Source organism: Pan paniscus, chromosome 19, assembly GCF_029289425.2.
Source record: "Pan paniscus chromosome 19, NHGRI_mPanPan1-v2.0_pri, whole genome shotgun sequence".
In the NCBI taxonomy this organism is placed as follows: Eukaryota; Metazoa; Chordata; class Mammalia; order Primates; family Hominidae; genus Pan; species Pan paniscus.
This window is the reverse complement of record NC_073268.2, coordinates 74659832-74675574: the sequence shown is the minus strand read 5'-3', so window position 1 is coordinate 74675574 and position 15743 is coordinate 74659832. Positions and strand designations below refer to the sequence as shown.

Below are 15743 nucleotides of genomic sequence, written 5' to 3'. Positions count from 1 at the left end.
TTGTGTAGCTGGTTGTCGGCACTGGAGAGTACCAAATGGCTGCAGCACTTGTCGGTGATGCTAAAAGCAGCTGTGCTGGTGGCTAATACAGTAGACCGGGAAGGCCGGCCTGTGCTGGTACACTGCTCAGATGGCTGGGACCGCACACCGCAGATCGTAGCCCTGGCCAAAATATTGCTGGACCCATATTACAGGACGTTGGAGGTATTGAGAGGAATTCGGTGGGAAAACCAGAAGGAATGTGGCAGGAGGGATGGTGTTGAGCCCTCTGGATCTGTCCTGGGGATCTTTCAGTAGAGGACATTGGTGGCTCTTTTTTTCTTTTTTTTTCCAACTCCCAAAGGCTTGGAAAATTGGTGGCTTTGAGTCCTCTTCTAGGTCCAGTCCTATTTTTCTTTGAAGCTGCCAGCTTCCTGCTTTGGGCAGTTCCCAGGGGAGTAGCACATCAGCATTTCCAGAGAGGCCCTATGTTTGAACAGTTTCTTTTTTTGCAGGGCTTCCAAGTGTTAGTGGAGTCTGACTGGCTGGATTTTGGGCACAAGTTTGGAGATCGCTGTGGCCACCAAGAGAATGTGGAGGACCAAAACGAACAATGCCCTGTGTTCCTCCAGTGGCTTGATTCTGTTCATCAGTTGCTTAAGCAGTTCCCCTGCCTGTTTGAATTTAATGAAGCATTCCTGGTAAGTCCTAAGCCCTGTGACAACAGGGATGGGGGGAATGACAGCCCGAGGCCCCCAGGTGCAAGCTCTCTCTGCTTTCTAGGTAAAACTGGTGCAACACACATACTCCTGCCTCTACGGCACCTTCCTGGCCAACAACCCCTGTGAGCGAGAGAAGCGCAACATCTACAAGCGGACCTGCTCTGTGTGGGCGCTCCTTCGAGCTGGCAATAAAAACTTTCATAACTTCCTCTACACACCCAGCTCAGACATGGTGAGTCTGAGCCCTTTTCCTATAGGTGCTATTTAGAAACCTATAGGGAGAAGCAGCTGAGTCAGTAGGGAAAATGTAGAGTCAAGGGCTTAGGGAAAGAAAAGGGACAAGGAACTCTTGACAAAGCACTAGTATTGGGCTGCTTCCCTAGGTCCTGCATCCTGTTTGTCATGTCCGGGCCCTGCACCTCTGGACAGCTGTTTATCTGCCAGCATCATCTCCATGCACACTTGGGGAAGAAAACATGGATCTTTACCTTTCCCCAGTGGCCCAGAGCCAGGAGTTCTCTGGCCGCTCTCTGGACAGGTAAGAAAAGCCCTTCTTCCTTTCTCCTCTCTCCACTAGGAAGGCAGTAACTGTTTCCCATCTCATCTAAATGTTCTCTTTCTTTCTTTTTTTTTGAGACGGAATCTCGCTTTGTCGCCCAGGGTGGAGTGCCAGTGGTGCAATCTCGGCTCACTGTAACCTCCACTTCCCGGGTTCAACTGATTCTCCTGCCCCAGCCTCCCGAGTAGCTTGGATTACAGGCACCGACCACCACGCCCAGCCAATTTTTTGTATTTTTAGTAGAGATGGGGTTTCACCATGTTGGCCAGGCTGGTCTCAAACTCCTGACCTCAAATGATCCACCTGCCTCGGCCTCCCAAAGTGATGGGATTACAGGCGTGAGCCACCGTGCCCAGCCTCTTTCTGAGGTATTTAAAAGCAACTTCTTGAGTCATTTGCAGGAAAAACTTGGCCAAGACTTGTAGCTAGCCTGGAGTGCACTCTGTGTGTTTTCAAGGTCCTCTGAAGATAAGGTTGGATACTTTCTTTCCTGGAGGAGCTGCTATCACTCTGTATGATATACCCAAGCAGGGGAGAGAACAAAACAGAAAGGACTATTTTAGGAAGGTTTGTGGGAATGGTCTTGATTTTTGTTCACTGGTACAGGGCATGGGGAGCTTGCTATATTAGTAGCAACCTTTGTTGTGTCCAGCATTAGCTTCCAGAAACATCTGACTCTCAGGGAAATGGGTTCCCAGCAGGAGGATGGCCTTATATTACTCCCTCAGAAAAAGGCCAGAATTTAAAAGGGAGACATAAAATTAGTTATCTTCTGGCTCAATGTTTGGGGAGAAGTGAGATGATGTTGGTTAATTTATGAGAGTAATACCTATTTCTTGTTTTAAAAAAATAGTCAATATAAAAGTAGAAAATGAAAATCTTCCCTTATGATCCTTGTCCCCACAGGTGTCCACTGTTAACATTTGGTATGTGTCTTTCCAAATGTTTATCTCTACGTAGGTAAATCCACACTCACGCTTTCATATGGAAACATTTTTTATAAACAAAATCAGAATATTTTTACATACGCTTTTTACTTTTTTGCATATTCTGCAAATTGTTTTTCCCGCTTTGTATTAGGTTGTCTTCTCATGACAGCACATCTAAATTTCCTTTCTTGTTTTTATTGGCTTCAGAGTAGTCCACAATTTATATAACCAGATTCCTACTCATCATTTAGGTAATTTCCTTTTTTTTTTTTTTTTAATCATTACAGGGAGTGCTTTACATCCTTATATGTGTAGCTTTTTAAAAATTTGTAAAATACAGGCTGGGCACGGTGGCTCATGCCTGTAATCCCAGCACTTTGGGAGGCCGAGGCAGGTGGATCACTTGAGGTCAGGAGTTCAAGGCCAGCCTGGCCAACATGGTGAAACCCTGTCTCTACTAAAAATACAAAAATTAGCCGGGCATGGTGGCAGGCACCTGTAGTCCCAGCTACTCGGGAGGCTGAGGCATAAGAATCACTTGAATCTGGGGGGGTGGAGATTGCAGTAAGCCAAGATCACGCCACGCACTCCAGCCTGGGCAATAGAGTGAGACTCCATCTCAAAAAAAAAAAAAAAAATTGTAAAATACACATGCTATTTACCATCTACACCATTTTTAAGTACATAGTTTAGTAGGGTTACTTTGTGTGTTTTTTGTTTTGTTTTGTTTTTTTGTTTTTGACAGAGTTTCGCTCTGTTGCCCAGGCTGGACTGCAGTGGCACAATCTCAGCTCACTGCAACCTCTGCCTCCCGGGTTCAGGTGATTCTCCTGCCCCAGCCTCCCGAGTAGCTGGGATTACAGGCATGCGCCACCATGCCCAGCTAATTTTTGTATTTGTAGTAGAGACGGGGTTTTACCATGTTGGTCACACTGGTCTTGAACTCCTGACCTCAAGTTATCCACCATCTCGGCCTCCCAAAGTGTTGGGATTACAGGAGTGAGCTCCTGCGCCTGGCCAGTAGGGTTACTTTGTATGCATATTTTTGCATTTGTCCTAGTATTTTTGAATGAAAATACTGTGCTCAAAGGATATATATACATATATACACGTATATATATACACACATATATGTATATATATCTGTATACATATATACATGTATACGTATATACATATACATACATATATATACGTGTGTATATATGTATACAATATATATATACACACATATATACATATATACGTGTATATATGTATATATATATCTCAAATTTTGATATTTGTTTATTGGCTGAGAGCTTTTTTGTTTTTTAGAGACAGGGTCTTGTTCTGTCACTCAGGCTGGGTGCAGTGGCACAAGTATAGCTTACTGTAACCTCAAACTCCTGACCTCAGGTAATCCTTCTGTTTCAGCCTCCCAGGTAGCTAATTAGCTCATTAGGCATGTGCCAATTTTTATTTTTTGTAGAGACGGGTCTGTTGCCCAGGTTAGTCTTAAATTCCTGGCGTCGAGTGATCTTCCTGCCTTGGCCTCCCAAAACACTGGAATTACAGGTGTGAGCCACCATGCCCAGCCTGGCTGAAAGTTTTTAAAGTTAAAATATAACATATGTTATTGGTTGAATATTATAAAGGAAAACAAAAAGCCCAGCATCCCAAATTATTGGTTTTAGGGTCTTTTGAACTAAGTCATTGTGAGGGGACCATGATAGGTTCCAGGATTTCAGTGATTTTTTTTTCCTTCCCCAAACTATGCAGAATTTGGCTACAGGTTCATAGGTTTACTTTTCCTGGGAGAGGGGCCATAACTTTTAATCAAATTTTTAATAAGCTCTGTGACCCATTTAATAATCATTTCGTTAACTTAGTATCTGATTTATCAATTCAACAAATGTTTCTTTAATACCTACAAGTTGTGTATTACTGTACTAGGTTTTGTGGGCTACAGCAAAGAAATAGAAGATATTGGTTCTACTTTCAAGATAATTTTAAGCTGTAAGATAAGACACAGAACAACTAGAGAGAGCAATTCTTTTTTTTTTTTTTTTTTGAGACAGAATCTTGCTCTGTCACTGGTTGGAGTGCAGTGGCGCAATCTTGGCTCACTGCAACCTCCGCCTCCCGGGTTCAAGTGATTCTTCTGTCTCAGCCTCCCGAGTATCTGGGACTACAGGTGCCCACCACCACACCTGGCTAGTTTTTTGTATTTTTAGTAGAGATGGGGTTTCACCATGTTGGCCAGGATGGTCTCGATCTCTTGACCTCGTAATCTACCCGCCTCGGCCTCCCAAAGTGCTGGGATTACCAGACCCGGCCAACTAGAGAACAATTCTAAGTCAACATCTAAGCAGATAAGAATGTGTGTAGTTCAGGCTGAGTGCAGTGGCTCATGCCTGTAATCCCAGCACTTTGGGAGGCCAAGGTGCACAGATTGCTTGAGCCCAGGAGTTTGAGACCAACCTGGGCAACATGGTAGAACCCCACCTCTACAAAAAATGCAAAAATTAGCCAGGCATGGTGGCATGCGCCTGTGGTCCCAGCTACTTGGAGGGCTGACATAGGAGGATTGTTTGCGCCCAGCAGGTTGAGGCTGCAGTGAGCTGTGATCATGCCATTGCACTCCAGCCTGGGTGACACAGCGAGACCTTGTCTCAAAAAAACAAATGTGTGTAGTTCAAAGCTTTAGAGAAATGATGTGTTTTTTAAAAGGGTCACTTGGTGGCTGTTTTACTCAGGAAATTTTCATGAAGGACCAGACAAGAACTGTGGGTCTTTTTGTGTTCTGTGTATCTGGCTTAGAACCTGGCACATAATAAGTAAATTTAAATAAATTTACTAAAGTAAAAATTTACTTAAAACTGGACAAATGGCTGGGCGTGGTGGCTCATGCTTGTAATCCCAGCACTTTGGGAGGCTGAGGCGGGCGGATCACGAGGTCAGGAGATCAAGACCATCCTGGCTAACACGGTGAAACCCCGTCTCTACTAAAAATACAAAAAAATAAAAATAAAAAAAATTAGCCGGGCGTGGTGGCAGGCGCCTGTAGTCCCAGCTACTCTGGAGGCTGAGGCAGGAGAATGGTATGAACCCGGGAAGGCGGAGGTTGCAGTGAGCAGATATCGCGCCACTGCACTCCAGCCCGGGCAACAGAGTGAGACTGTCTCAAAAAAAAAAACTGGACAAATGAATGAAATAAAGGGAGTTGTGAGCTCAGTAACAAGGTTAGTGGAGAAGGGTCCAAAGGAAGTGGATACATGAGAGGTAGGGTTTTCTCGCTTCATTGCCCAGCTGGAGTGCAGTCACATGATCTTCTAAGCTCACTCCACCCACTGGGTTCAAGTGATTCTTCTGCCTCAGCCTCCCGAGTAACTGGGATTACAGGTGTGTGCCACCACACCTGGCTAATTTTTGTATTTTTAGTAGAGACGGGGTTTTGCCATGTTGGCCAAGCTGGTCTCGAACTCCTGACCTCAAGTGATCCACTCACCTTGGCCTCCCAAAGTGCTGGGATTATAGGTGTGAGCCACTGCACCTGGGTGAGAGGTAGTTTTTTTTTTTTTTTTTAAAAAAGAAGTTCTGTGGCTGGCAGGGGTTGAGAAGGGGCTATTTTAAGGAATAGCGGAAATATAGGACAGGTCATTGAGGGCATTGAAGGCTTTAAACATTACAGTGAAGAGTTTATTTTGATTCAGTTGTCAATAGGAAGTCATTGTAGGAAGTTACTGTGGTCTGCTGACAGTGGGATCCTTGGAGAACTAATCAGTGAGTACAGGATAGCTGGAGGCACAGAGACCAGCCAGCACTGCTGTAGTAGTTCAGATATGAGGGGAAGAGTCCCTGGCAAAGAGAAAGGATTAAATTCAGAAGCACTATAGAGAACCATTGGCAGGCTACAGAATTGAAAGTTGGAGAGTAGAAGTGAAAAGTACTTTGGGTCCCAAGTATCTGAGCTTAAAAAGTAGGAGAATACTAGTACCACTAATAGACATTGAAAGGTCGAGAAGACCAGCCAGTTTGGGGAGAAAGCGGAGATACAGGGAAATTGGGATTGAAATATTAGTTGACAGCAAAGAAGGAGGTGTGTTGTAGGCAGCTCAAGATGGAGAGTAGATTTCGAGAAATAATTGGTATAAAGATTTTAAAGGAAATGGTCTCTGTAACAACTGACCTGACTTACCTTTGATTCTACCTTTCCCTAGATCAAAAATGTCCTTCTTCTTCTTCTCCCCCTCCTCCCCCCTCCTCCCCCACTTCTCCTTCTCCTTCTCCTCCTCCTTCTTCTTCTTCTTCTTCCATTAAAGTCATAAACACATTCTTCTATACCCATCTCAAATCCTACCCTCTCTCTGTAGCCTTCCTTGACCTCCTAGCTGGATGAGCTCTCTCTCCTTGTTCTAAACTCAGGTATTATTATCTCTGTCAACATTGCTGACTAACCTTTGGTACACATAGAATGAGTTGTGGAGGATGGCAGAATGTTGTTATTTGAATTTGGATGAAGAGCACATGGAAGTTAATTATATTCTTCTTTTTGTTGTTGTTGTTTGAGACAGAGTCTTGCTCTGTCACCCAGGCTGGAATATAGTGGTGCGATCTCGGCTCACTGCAACCTCTGCCTCTTGCCTCCCAGGTTCAAGCGATTCTCATGCCTCAGCCTCCCAAGTAGGAGCTGGGTTTACAGGCATGCACCACCACGCCCAGCTAGTTTTTGTATTTTTAGTAGAGATGGGATTTCACCATGTTGGCCAGGCTGGTCTTGAACTCCTGGCCTCGAGAGATCTGCCTGCCTTGACCTCCCAAAGTGTTGAGATTACAGGCATGAGCCACTGTGCCCAGCATATTCTTTACTTCTTTTGTATGCTTGAAAGTTTCCATAATAAAAAATAAAATGAAAGAAGTCAGCTGTGGCACTTAAAAGAATACAGGTCCCTAGGCCTCACTCTTGGCCATTCTTATTCAGTAGGTCTTGGGTGGACCCTGGTTGTCTGGATGTCTAAGAAGATCCACTAAGATGCCTGATGTGTATCACACATTCAATTGGCACCTAGCAGTGGAAACTTGATGTTGTATTTTGAGCTCATTCATTCATTTCTCAAGTCATTTGCCCCTGGTACTGTGCTAGGCGCTGGGGATTCAAATAAGACAGAGTCCTGCTTTCAGGACACTTCAGTAGAGGGAGTTAAACAAGTAAACAATAAAGTGCAGTAATGTGTTATAGGAAGCACTGAGCAATGTGCTTTGATGTGGATTCTTTTGTTTAATCTTCATAATAGCTTTAAGAGCTAGGTACTTTACCTTTATTCCATAGATGAGGGATCTGAGGCATAGAGAAGTTAAAGTCACACAGCAAAGATGTTGTTAAATTGGGATTTGAACCCTGCCTATGGGACTCCAGGAACTATAATTATAACCACTGTTATTGCCTTCCTGGAATTTCATACCATTAAAAAAATCAAAATTCATCACAAAAGGTATATCAAGTATGTATAGAACATTTGTTTTAAGTTTCAAAAACCGATTACTTAAAATAAGCTGCGTTGTAACTGCCTTTGGGGAATTTTTCCGCATAGGCTGAACTGACTGAGCCATCTAAAAATAGGAGGCCAGTGAAGCCTCTACTGTTTCCCTGGTGAATTTCCCTCAAGTTTTCATTGCTCTAAGGACTTTGAACTGCATTAATAATCAGGATGGTCACTCTTGAAAATGTCCCTTAACCTATCTGGTATATATGAATGCCTCCAGAACTCTGAGTGCTATATACCAGGGGAAGTTTCATGGGGCCTTGGGAAGCAGAGGAGCACACTGCTGCTAAGTGGTTATCAAGAGCAGTGTTGAGGAAGTTGTGTTGTCTTAATAAAGTTTGTGGTTATTATGTTTGTGGTTGGTTGCCTGTATTTTGAATTCTCATAGCATCTCTACAAGGTATGATTTATTATCATCATTGTATAAAGGGAGAAACCAAGTATCTGAGAGGTTAATTTACTTATTTGTAGTCATGTAGCTAATTAGCGTCAGAGCCAATATTGTCTAGCTCCAAAACCCATCTTCTTTCTGTTTTACTGTGATGGAGGCAGTGGGATATTGGGTTTGAGTCTCAGGTATAGTCCTAGCTGGAACAGTAGATTCAGAAGGCATTGGCATAGAAGGCAGCTGAAACCACTGTAGTGGTTGAGATTGCCCAGGGAGACTGGTAGGTTGAGTGCTGACAAAAGCTGAGGATAGATTTTTGGGTTCCGGAGGACAAGGTCCATGTCTCATGCTTTTTTTACAGAGTAAACTTTCAGTGAACATTGGTTATTTGTGATCTTTAGGGTCCTTATTTCTAAACTTAAGTGTTCTTAAGTGTCATTATTTCTAAACTCTGGCTTTGATATTGCTCCATTGATTCAGTTCCATATATTGTATTGCAAGTGCCCATCTCCTGACCTGGAGGTGTTACATTTGTCTTTCCAGATTACCTAAAACCAGATCCATGGATGATCTTCTTTCTGCCTGTGACACAAGCAGCCCCCTGACTCGTACATCCAGTGACCCTAACCTGAATAACCACTGTCAGGAGGTCAGGGTAGGCCTGGAGCCCTGGCACAGCAATCCTGAGGGATCAGAGACAAGCTTTGTGGACTCTGGGGTAGGAGGGCCTCAGCAAACTGTAGGAGAAGTGGGTCTTCCTCCTCCTCTGCCCAGCAGCCAGAAAGACTACTTGAGCAATAAACCTTTCAAGAGTCACAAAAGCTGTTCTCCAAGTTACAAACAGCTTAATACCGCAGTGCCTCGGGAAATGAAGAGCAACACCTCTGATCCTGAGATCAAAGTCCTGGAAGAGACTAAGGGACCAGCTCCAGACCCTTCTGCCCAGGATGAGCTGGGTAGGACTTTAGATGGCATAGGGGAGCCACCTGAACATTGTCCTGAAACAGAAGCTGTCAGTGCACTCTCCAAGGTCATTTCTAACAAGTGTGATGGAGTTTGTAATTTTCCTGAGTCTTCCCAGAACTCTCCTACAGGTACGCCCCAACAGGCCCAGCCAGACTCCATGCTAGGTGTGCCCTCCAAATGTGTTCTTGATCACAGCCTCAGCACCGTTTGCAACCCACCAAGTGCTGCCTGCCAAACTCCTCTAGACCCAAGCGCTGACTTCCTCAACCAAGATCCCTCAGGGTCTGTGGCAAGTATCTCCCACCAGGAACAACTGAGTTCTGTGCCGGATCTGACCCATGGGGAGGAAGACATTGGTAAAAGAGGAAATAATAGGAATGGGCAGTTATTGGAAAATCCTCGCTTTGGGAAAATGCCATTGGAATTGGTCCGGAAGCCAATTTCTCAGAGCCAGATCAGTGAGTTCTCTTTTCTAGGGTCCAACTGGGACAGCTTCCAAGGGATGGTGACTTCATTCCCAAGTGGGGAGGCCACCCCTCGGCGGCTGCTTTCCTATGGCTGTTGTAGCAAGAGGCCAAACAGTAAGCAGATGCGGGCCACAGGGCCCTGCTTTGGGGGCCAGTGGGCTCAGAGAGAAGGTGTGAAGTCACCTGTCTGTTCTAGTCATTCCAATGGACATTGTACTGGCCCAGGAGGAAAGAACCAGATGTGGTTGTCCGGTCATCCAAAGCAAGTCTCTAGCACAAAGCCCGTTCCACTGACCTGCCCTTCTCCAGTGCCTCCTCTCTATTTGGATGATGATGGACTCCCCTTTCCCACGGATGTGATCCAGCATAGGTTACGGCAAATCGAAGCAGGGTACAAACAAGAGGTGGAGCAGCTACGTCGACAGGTGCGTGAGCTTCAGATGAGGCTGGACATCCGTCACTGCTGTGCCCCTCCAGCAGAGCCCCCCATGGACTATGAGGATGATTTTGTAAGTAGTCACCAACTGCCATACACCCATTATTTACTCTGTTCATCCAGCCTTCCCTCCATTCAGCATTTATTCGTTGGGTACTTGCTGTGTGCCACTGAGTTAGGTGCCTGGGCTATAGGATGAAAAACAAGTAAGCAATTAGAATGATGTTTTTAAGTGCTATGATTGAGGAGGCATCAGGTGTTAGAGGGCTGGAGTGGAGTGAAACGTCAAGGAAGACTTTCTTGAGAAGGTAATGCTTGAGCTGAGTGCTGAAGAATGTGTGATACTTAGCCAGGTAGACAGTGAAAACGAAACACCATTTGCAGAAGCGTAGTGGCAATAGATACTCCAATGATACGGCTTAAAAAGATGGGACATGCGAGTATATATGTGTACATGCATGCATACACGCTTACACTGGGGCTATGAGAGACAGTCAAATAGGGTGGTGGGAGGTGACATTGGAGAATTAGGTGGAGATTACAAGGGTCAGGTTGAGTGCCCTTCTTGTTTGGATTTTACCCTTAAGGCAATAAAATTTTAGGCCAGTGCACAATATGATCAGAGTTGTAGTTTAAGAAAATGATTCTTGCAACAATGTACATTTTTTTTTTTTTTTTTTGAGATGGAGTCTCGCTCTGTCACCCAGGCTGGAGTGCAGTCGTGCAATCTCAGCTCACTGCAACCTCCGCCCTCCCGGGTTCACGCCATTCTCCTTCCTCAGCCTCCCGAGTAGCTGGGACTACAGGCGCCCGCCACCATGCCCAGCTAATTTTTTTTTTTGTATTTTTAGTAGAGACGGGGTCTCACTGTGTTAGCCAAGATGGTCTCGATCCCCTGACCTCATGATCCGCCCACCTCGGCCTCCCAAAGTGCTGGGATTACAGGTGTGAGCCACTGCGCCCGGCCCAACAGTGTACAATTTTAATGAGGCAGTTGAGACCCAGATTGGGAGGCTGGTAAGGTCATTTTGGAATAATCCAGGTGAGAGATGAAGACTATAGGCTGTGCAGTGTTGGGCAGCCTCAGGTTCTGGCACCATAGTCCTTGGGGAGCTTCTAGGAGCCAGCTTCCTCTCCATGGTATCTTGCCATTTACACAGACACTTTCCTTCCTTCTGTTAAGGTGCTCCCCACTTGCCTGCTTCTCACTTCTCTGGTGCTTTAAACAGGAGTCAGCAAACTTTTTTTTTTTTGTAAAAGGCCAAATAATAACTATTTTAGGTTTTGTGGGCCATACCGTCTATGTTGCAACTACTCAGCTCTGTTATTGTGCAAAAGCAGCCGTAGCCAGGCACTGTGGCTCACGCCTGTAGTCTTAGGACTTTGTGAGGCCGAGGCAGGTGGATCGCTTTAGCCAAGAAGTTTGAGACCAGCCTAGGCAACATGGTGAAACCCCATCTCTACAAAAATTACAAAAAATTAGCTGGACATGGTGGTGGACGCCTGTGGTCCCAACTACTCAGGAGGCTGAGGTGGGAGGATCTCTTGAGTCCAGGATGTTGAGGCTACAGTGAGCCGTGATCATGCTGCTGCATTCCAGCCTGGGCAAAAGAGCGAGACCTTGTCTCAAAAACAAAACAAAAAGCAGCCATAGACAGTAAGTAAATGAATGAATGCAGCTGTGTTCCAGCAAAACCTGATTTACAAAAACAGGCAGTGGGCTAGTTTGGCCTGTGGGCCATAGCTTGCCAACCCCTGGTTTAGAACATAACAAGAGTCTTTCTATGCTGTGGTGTAGCATATCGGTAAGAGTGTAAATCTGAAGCTACAATACTAGGTTCAAATCCCAGCTTTACTACATATCAGCTCTTAACTTTCTCTGTGGCTTCATTTTCTTATTTGTAAAATGGGGATATTAGTAGTATACATTGTAAGACTGTCATAAGAAATAAGTTCATGTGTGTAATGCACTTAGCACAGTGCCTGACACATGGTAAACAGTAAGCGTTAATGATGATGAAGATAATTTGTTGTCTTTGCCTTTTCATCAGACATGTTTGAAGGAGTCAGATGGCAGTGATACTGAGGATTTTGGCTCTGATCACAGTGAAGACTGCCTTTCAGAAGCAAGCTGGGAACCTGTTGATAAGAAAGAGACTGAGGTATGTTTAGGCACATATGTAGTGGGTACTTACGTGAGCCAGTGAGTCATCATATTTTCCAGAGATGAATGACATGCTGTAGACTGAGCTGTCCCCCAGAGGAGTGTCAGCCTGGTAGGCAAATGGTAGCCAGTTATGAAGATAAGCCTTGTCACTTTCTCCTGGGGTGCTTTCCTCATTGCAATGTTGCTCTTCCAGTCTGTCAACAAGGACCAGGAATTTTTCTTTGTGCCTTCTATTAGGTGACTCGCTGGGTTCCAGACCATATGGCATCACACTGCTATAACTGTGACTGTGAATTCTGGTTGGCCAAACGAAGACACCATTGCAGGTAAGATGTTTTGTATGATTTAGTATGACTCAAAAAACAGGGCAGGCCAGGCGCAGTGGCTCATACCTGTAATGCCAACACCTTGGGAGGCCGAGGCAGGCGGATCATGAGGTGAGGAGATTGAGACCATCCTGGCCAACATGGTAAAACCTGTCTCCACTAAAAATACAAAAATTAGCTGGGCATGGTGGCGCATGCCTGTAATCCCAGCTACTCTGGAGGCTGAGGCGGGAGAATAGCTCGAACCAGGGAGCTGGAGGTTGCAGTGAGCCGAGATTACGCCACTGCACTCCATCCTGGCAACAGAGCAAGACTCTGTCTCAAAAAGGACAAAAAACAAAAACAAAAATAGTGTAATACATATGTATAGAACTAAGTGGAATTAGTTTTGAAGTGGACACCTCTTTACAGAAACTATTTTTGTTTGTCCCCAACTTTTCATTTAGTATCACTCATTCTCAGTATATTGGCATTTCTTAATATTAATTAATTAATTATTTTTTTATTAGCGATGGGCTCTTGCTATGTTGCTCAGGCAAGTCTCAAACTCCTGGCCTCAAGCGATTCTACTGCCTCAGCCTACCAAAGTGCAGGGATTACTGGTGTGAGTCACCCTGCCTGGCCAGTATGTTGGCATTTCTGATGAACTCTTCCCTCTTTCTGCTTTGACAGAAATTGTGGGAATGTATTTTGTGCTGGATGCTGCCACCTGAAGCTGCCCATTCCTGATCAGCAACTCTATGACCCAGTTCTCGTCTGTAACTCATGTTACGAACACATTCAAGTCTCTCGTGCCAGGGAACTCATGAGCCAACAGCTGAAGAAACCCATTGCTACAGCTTCCAGTTGAATGCCGGGGAGAAACCTGTCCAATTTTAGCAGGTTTGAAGGGAGGATCTTCTTCAGTTGTAGTTTGGAAGGTTCCTTGGTGTGGCTCATGAAATCACAGAGCTCAGAGATACCATCTTGAGAAATCCTCCTTGGTATCATGAAACTGGAGCAGAGGAATTGCAATTTAGCAGGAGGTCCTCTACTGGTGATACCCTCACCTTGGGGTAATGGTCCTAACCCAGACCCAGGGTCTGGAAGCTTAATGTTGAGTTGGTGACTCCAGCCTCTTTCTCCTGGAGGTCACAAGATGATGATTGCGTAGATGTTGCCTGGTGCAAAGTGCCCCAAACAGCAATAGAAAGGCATATGTATAACCAAACTCCAAGTGATAACCAGACCCATCTCTCCTCCACCTTGACAAAAGCAGATTATAGTATACAAGATAGGAATTCCTGTCCTATTTGAGATGAACTATATCCTGTACCTCTGTGCTCTGTGTCTGCATGAAGGCTCAGTCTTTAGAGGCACTCCCTCTAGTTGCATTAGTACTGTCTTTCTGTGGAGTTTGGTTTGAAGGCTGGCTCAGCAAGTGGAGGTTTCAATGTATTTTTCAGTTGGCTCATCAGCCAGCATTGGTGAATATTCAGTTTAGGGGAACAGTTATAGGGAGTGAGACATTTTTGGGAGCAGAGGAAAACTCTGCTGATGTTCGGTCCTGGCAAACATTGAGTTATTTTGAGCTGTGAAGGCAGTCGTCTCTGTTACACAGTGGCAGCTCTTGAGTTATGCACTGTGAAGAATGAGAAGGGAAAAGCAAAAATTATCCTTGTGAAATATCTGCTGATTGTGCCCTACCCTTTGCACCTGACTTTTCCTAGTTGTCCTGGTGCTAACACAGGAGCTACACCTTGATCCTCTCCTGGCATGAAAATAAAACAAAGGTTTTCGTTGTTGTTGTTCCATTGCCCATTTCCCCCATGTTGTCTTTCCCTTGGCTGATGCCTCCTCTGGGTCACATTGCTTCTTATCCTGAACACTTGACACCTTGAGGGTAGAATTTAGCGTTTGGTTTTTACCTCCTAGCATATGCTGTTTGGTATGTGAGGGTTTCAGTACAAATGCTGCTGTCTATTTCTGTGCACTTAACAATGGAACCCAAACAGAAGAGAATAAAGCCTTGATACCAAAATTGGGAGAGAACATGTGTCCATTTGGACCAAACGTTGTTGGTTTTTTTAAAATTTTATTTTGTTTTTTTGTTTTTGTTTTTGTTTTTTTCATCTTAATATGTACCAGTGGCACTTAACCAAAAGATACAGTGATATAGCCATGTACTGTGGGTGGGACAGATACAGTCTCCTTGGCCTATAATGAAACCACTAGGACTTTATACAGTTTTCCTTAATTTGTTGACATATAAATGGTAAATTATATTTAGGCTTATCCTGTTTTGAAATGATGGTAGTCATCTTTCTTACTGCTACTTTCATGTTGCTTTCTAGAAAACAGCATTTCATTCCAAAATAACTAGGATCTGCATTTAGAACAAGAATCATTATTTGTCCTGACCTTTTCAGTCCTACAGAGAAGCATCTGTGGTTCTTTTGTACTTGCCATAGATGTAACCTAAAAAGTTTTGGCATATTTAGGTCAGCCTAGCGGAACTTTTTTTTTCATTTAAATGGAGCTGAATAATGGAGATTTTGTGTCTGCAAAATTCCTGAAATCATTGAAAAAGTAACAAGCTGTTCCTTGTTTCTGATACATAAAATTATTTTAAGCATTTTATCAATCATTAAAATTTACTGCCAGTTGTGAGTGGCTTTTTAATTAACTTGTCTTTCATTGCACTTCACTCTGCCTGTTTTCGAGGGGAGTAAGATTGGTAACATTTGGGGAGACTGTATCTGTCTACTTAGCGTGGCTGTTTTGAGGGACTGTCCCATCAGTGAACAAACTGCATGGCCTTGGAGAGAGACTCTGGGCTCTTGGCTCAGATGTGTTCATCAAATACTCCTTTCAGAGCTGTTGTGGGTGTAAGTGACATGATGTGGCCAAAAATCCAAACTGTGCAGTTGCGTTGTGACAAACATGCAATGTGCTGTAAAAATTCAATACAGTTTAAATAAAATCTCTATATTAGTGCTGCTTTGTTGGGTCGTTTTATTTTCATTTCTAAAAAAACTTAATATTCACTTATTCTTTGACCATGAGAAGAGTAGAACATTGTACCCCTTTCTCCCAGCAATTTCCAATTTATTTATTTTGAGATGGAGTCTCCCTCTGTTCCCCAGGCTGGAGTGCAGTGGTGCGATCTCGGCTCACTGCAACCTCCGCCTTCTGGGTTCAAGCGATTCTCCTGCCTCAGCCTCCTGAACAGTTGGGACTACAGGTATGCTATCACGCTGGCTAATTTTTGTATTTTTAGTAGAGACGGGGTTTCACCAT

At 44.3% G+C, this 15743-nt stretch overlaps 1 protein-coding gene across 3 annotated transcripts in view; it reads left to right on the top strand.

Annotated features, from left to right (window-relative positions):
* Positions 1–15439, top strand: part of MTMR4 (myotubularin related protein 4) — a 30580-nt gene extending 15141 nt beyond the window's left edge. For all 3 annotated transcript variants that reach the window (XM_055101617.2, XM_003817374.6, XM_008970566.5), the window contains 8 exons: positions 9–204; positions 495–680; positions 763–933; positions 1085–1239; positions 8646–10044; positions 12023–12133; positions 12376–12464; positions 13137–15439. In XM_055101617.2, coding sequence (XP_054957592.1) covers positions 9–204; positions 495–680; positions 763–933; positions 1085–1239; positions 8646–10044; positions 12023–12133; positions 12376–12464; positions 13137–13314 — 2485 coding nt within the window. In that variant the 3' untranslated portion in view covers positions 13315–15439. The remainder of the gene's footprint in view (positions 1–8; positions 205–494; positions 681–762; positions 934–1084; positions 1240–8645; positions 10045–12022; positions 12134–12375; positions 12465–13136) is intronic.
* The last annotated feature ends 304 nt before the right edge of the window (positions 15440–15743 follow it).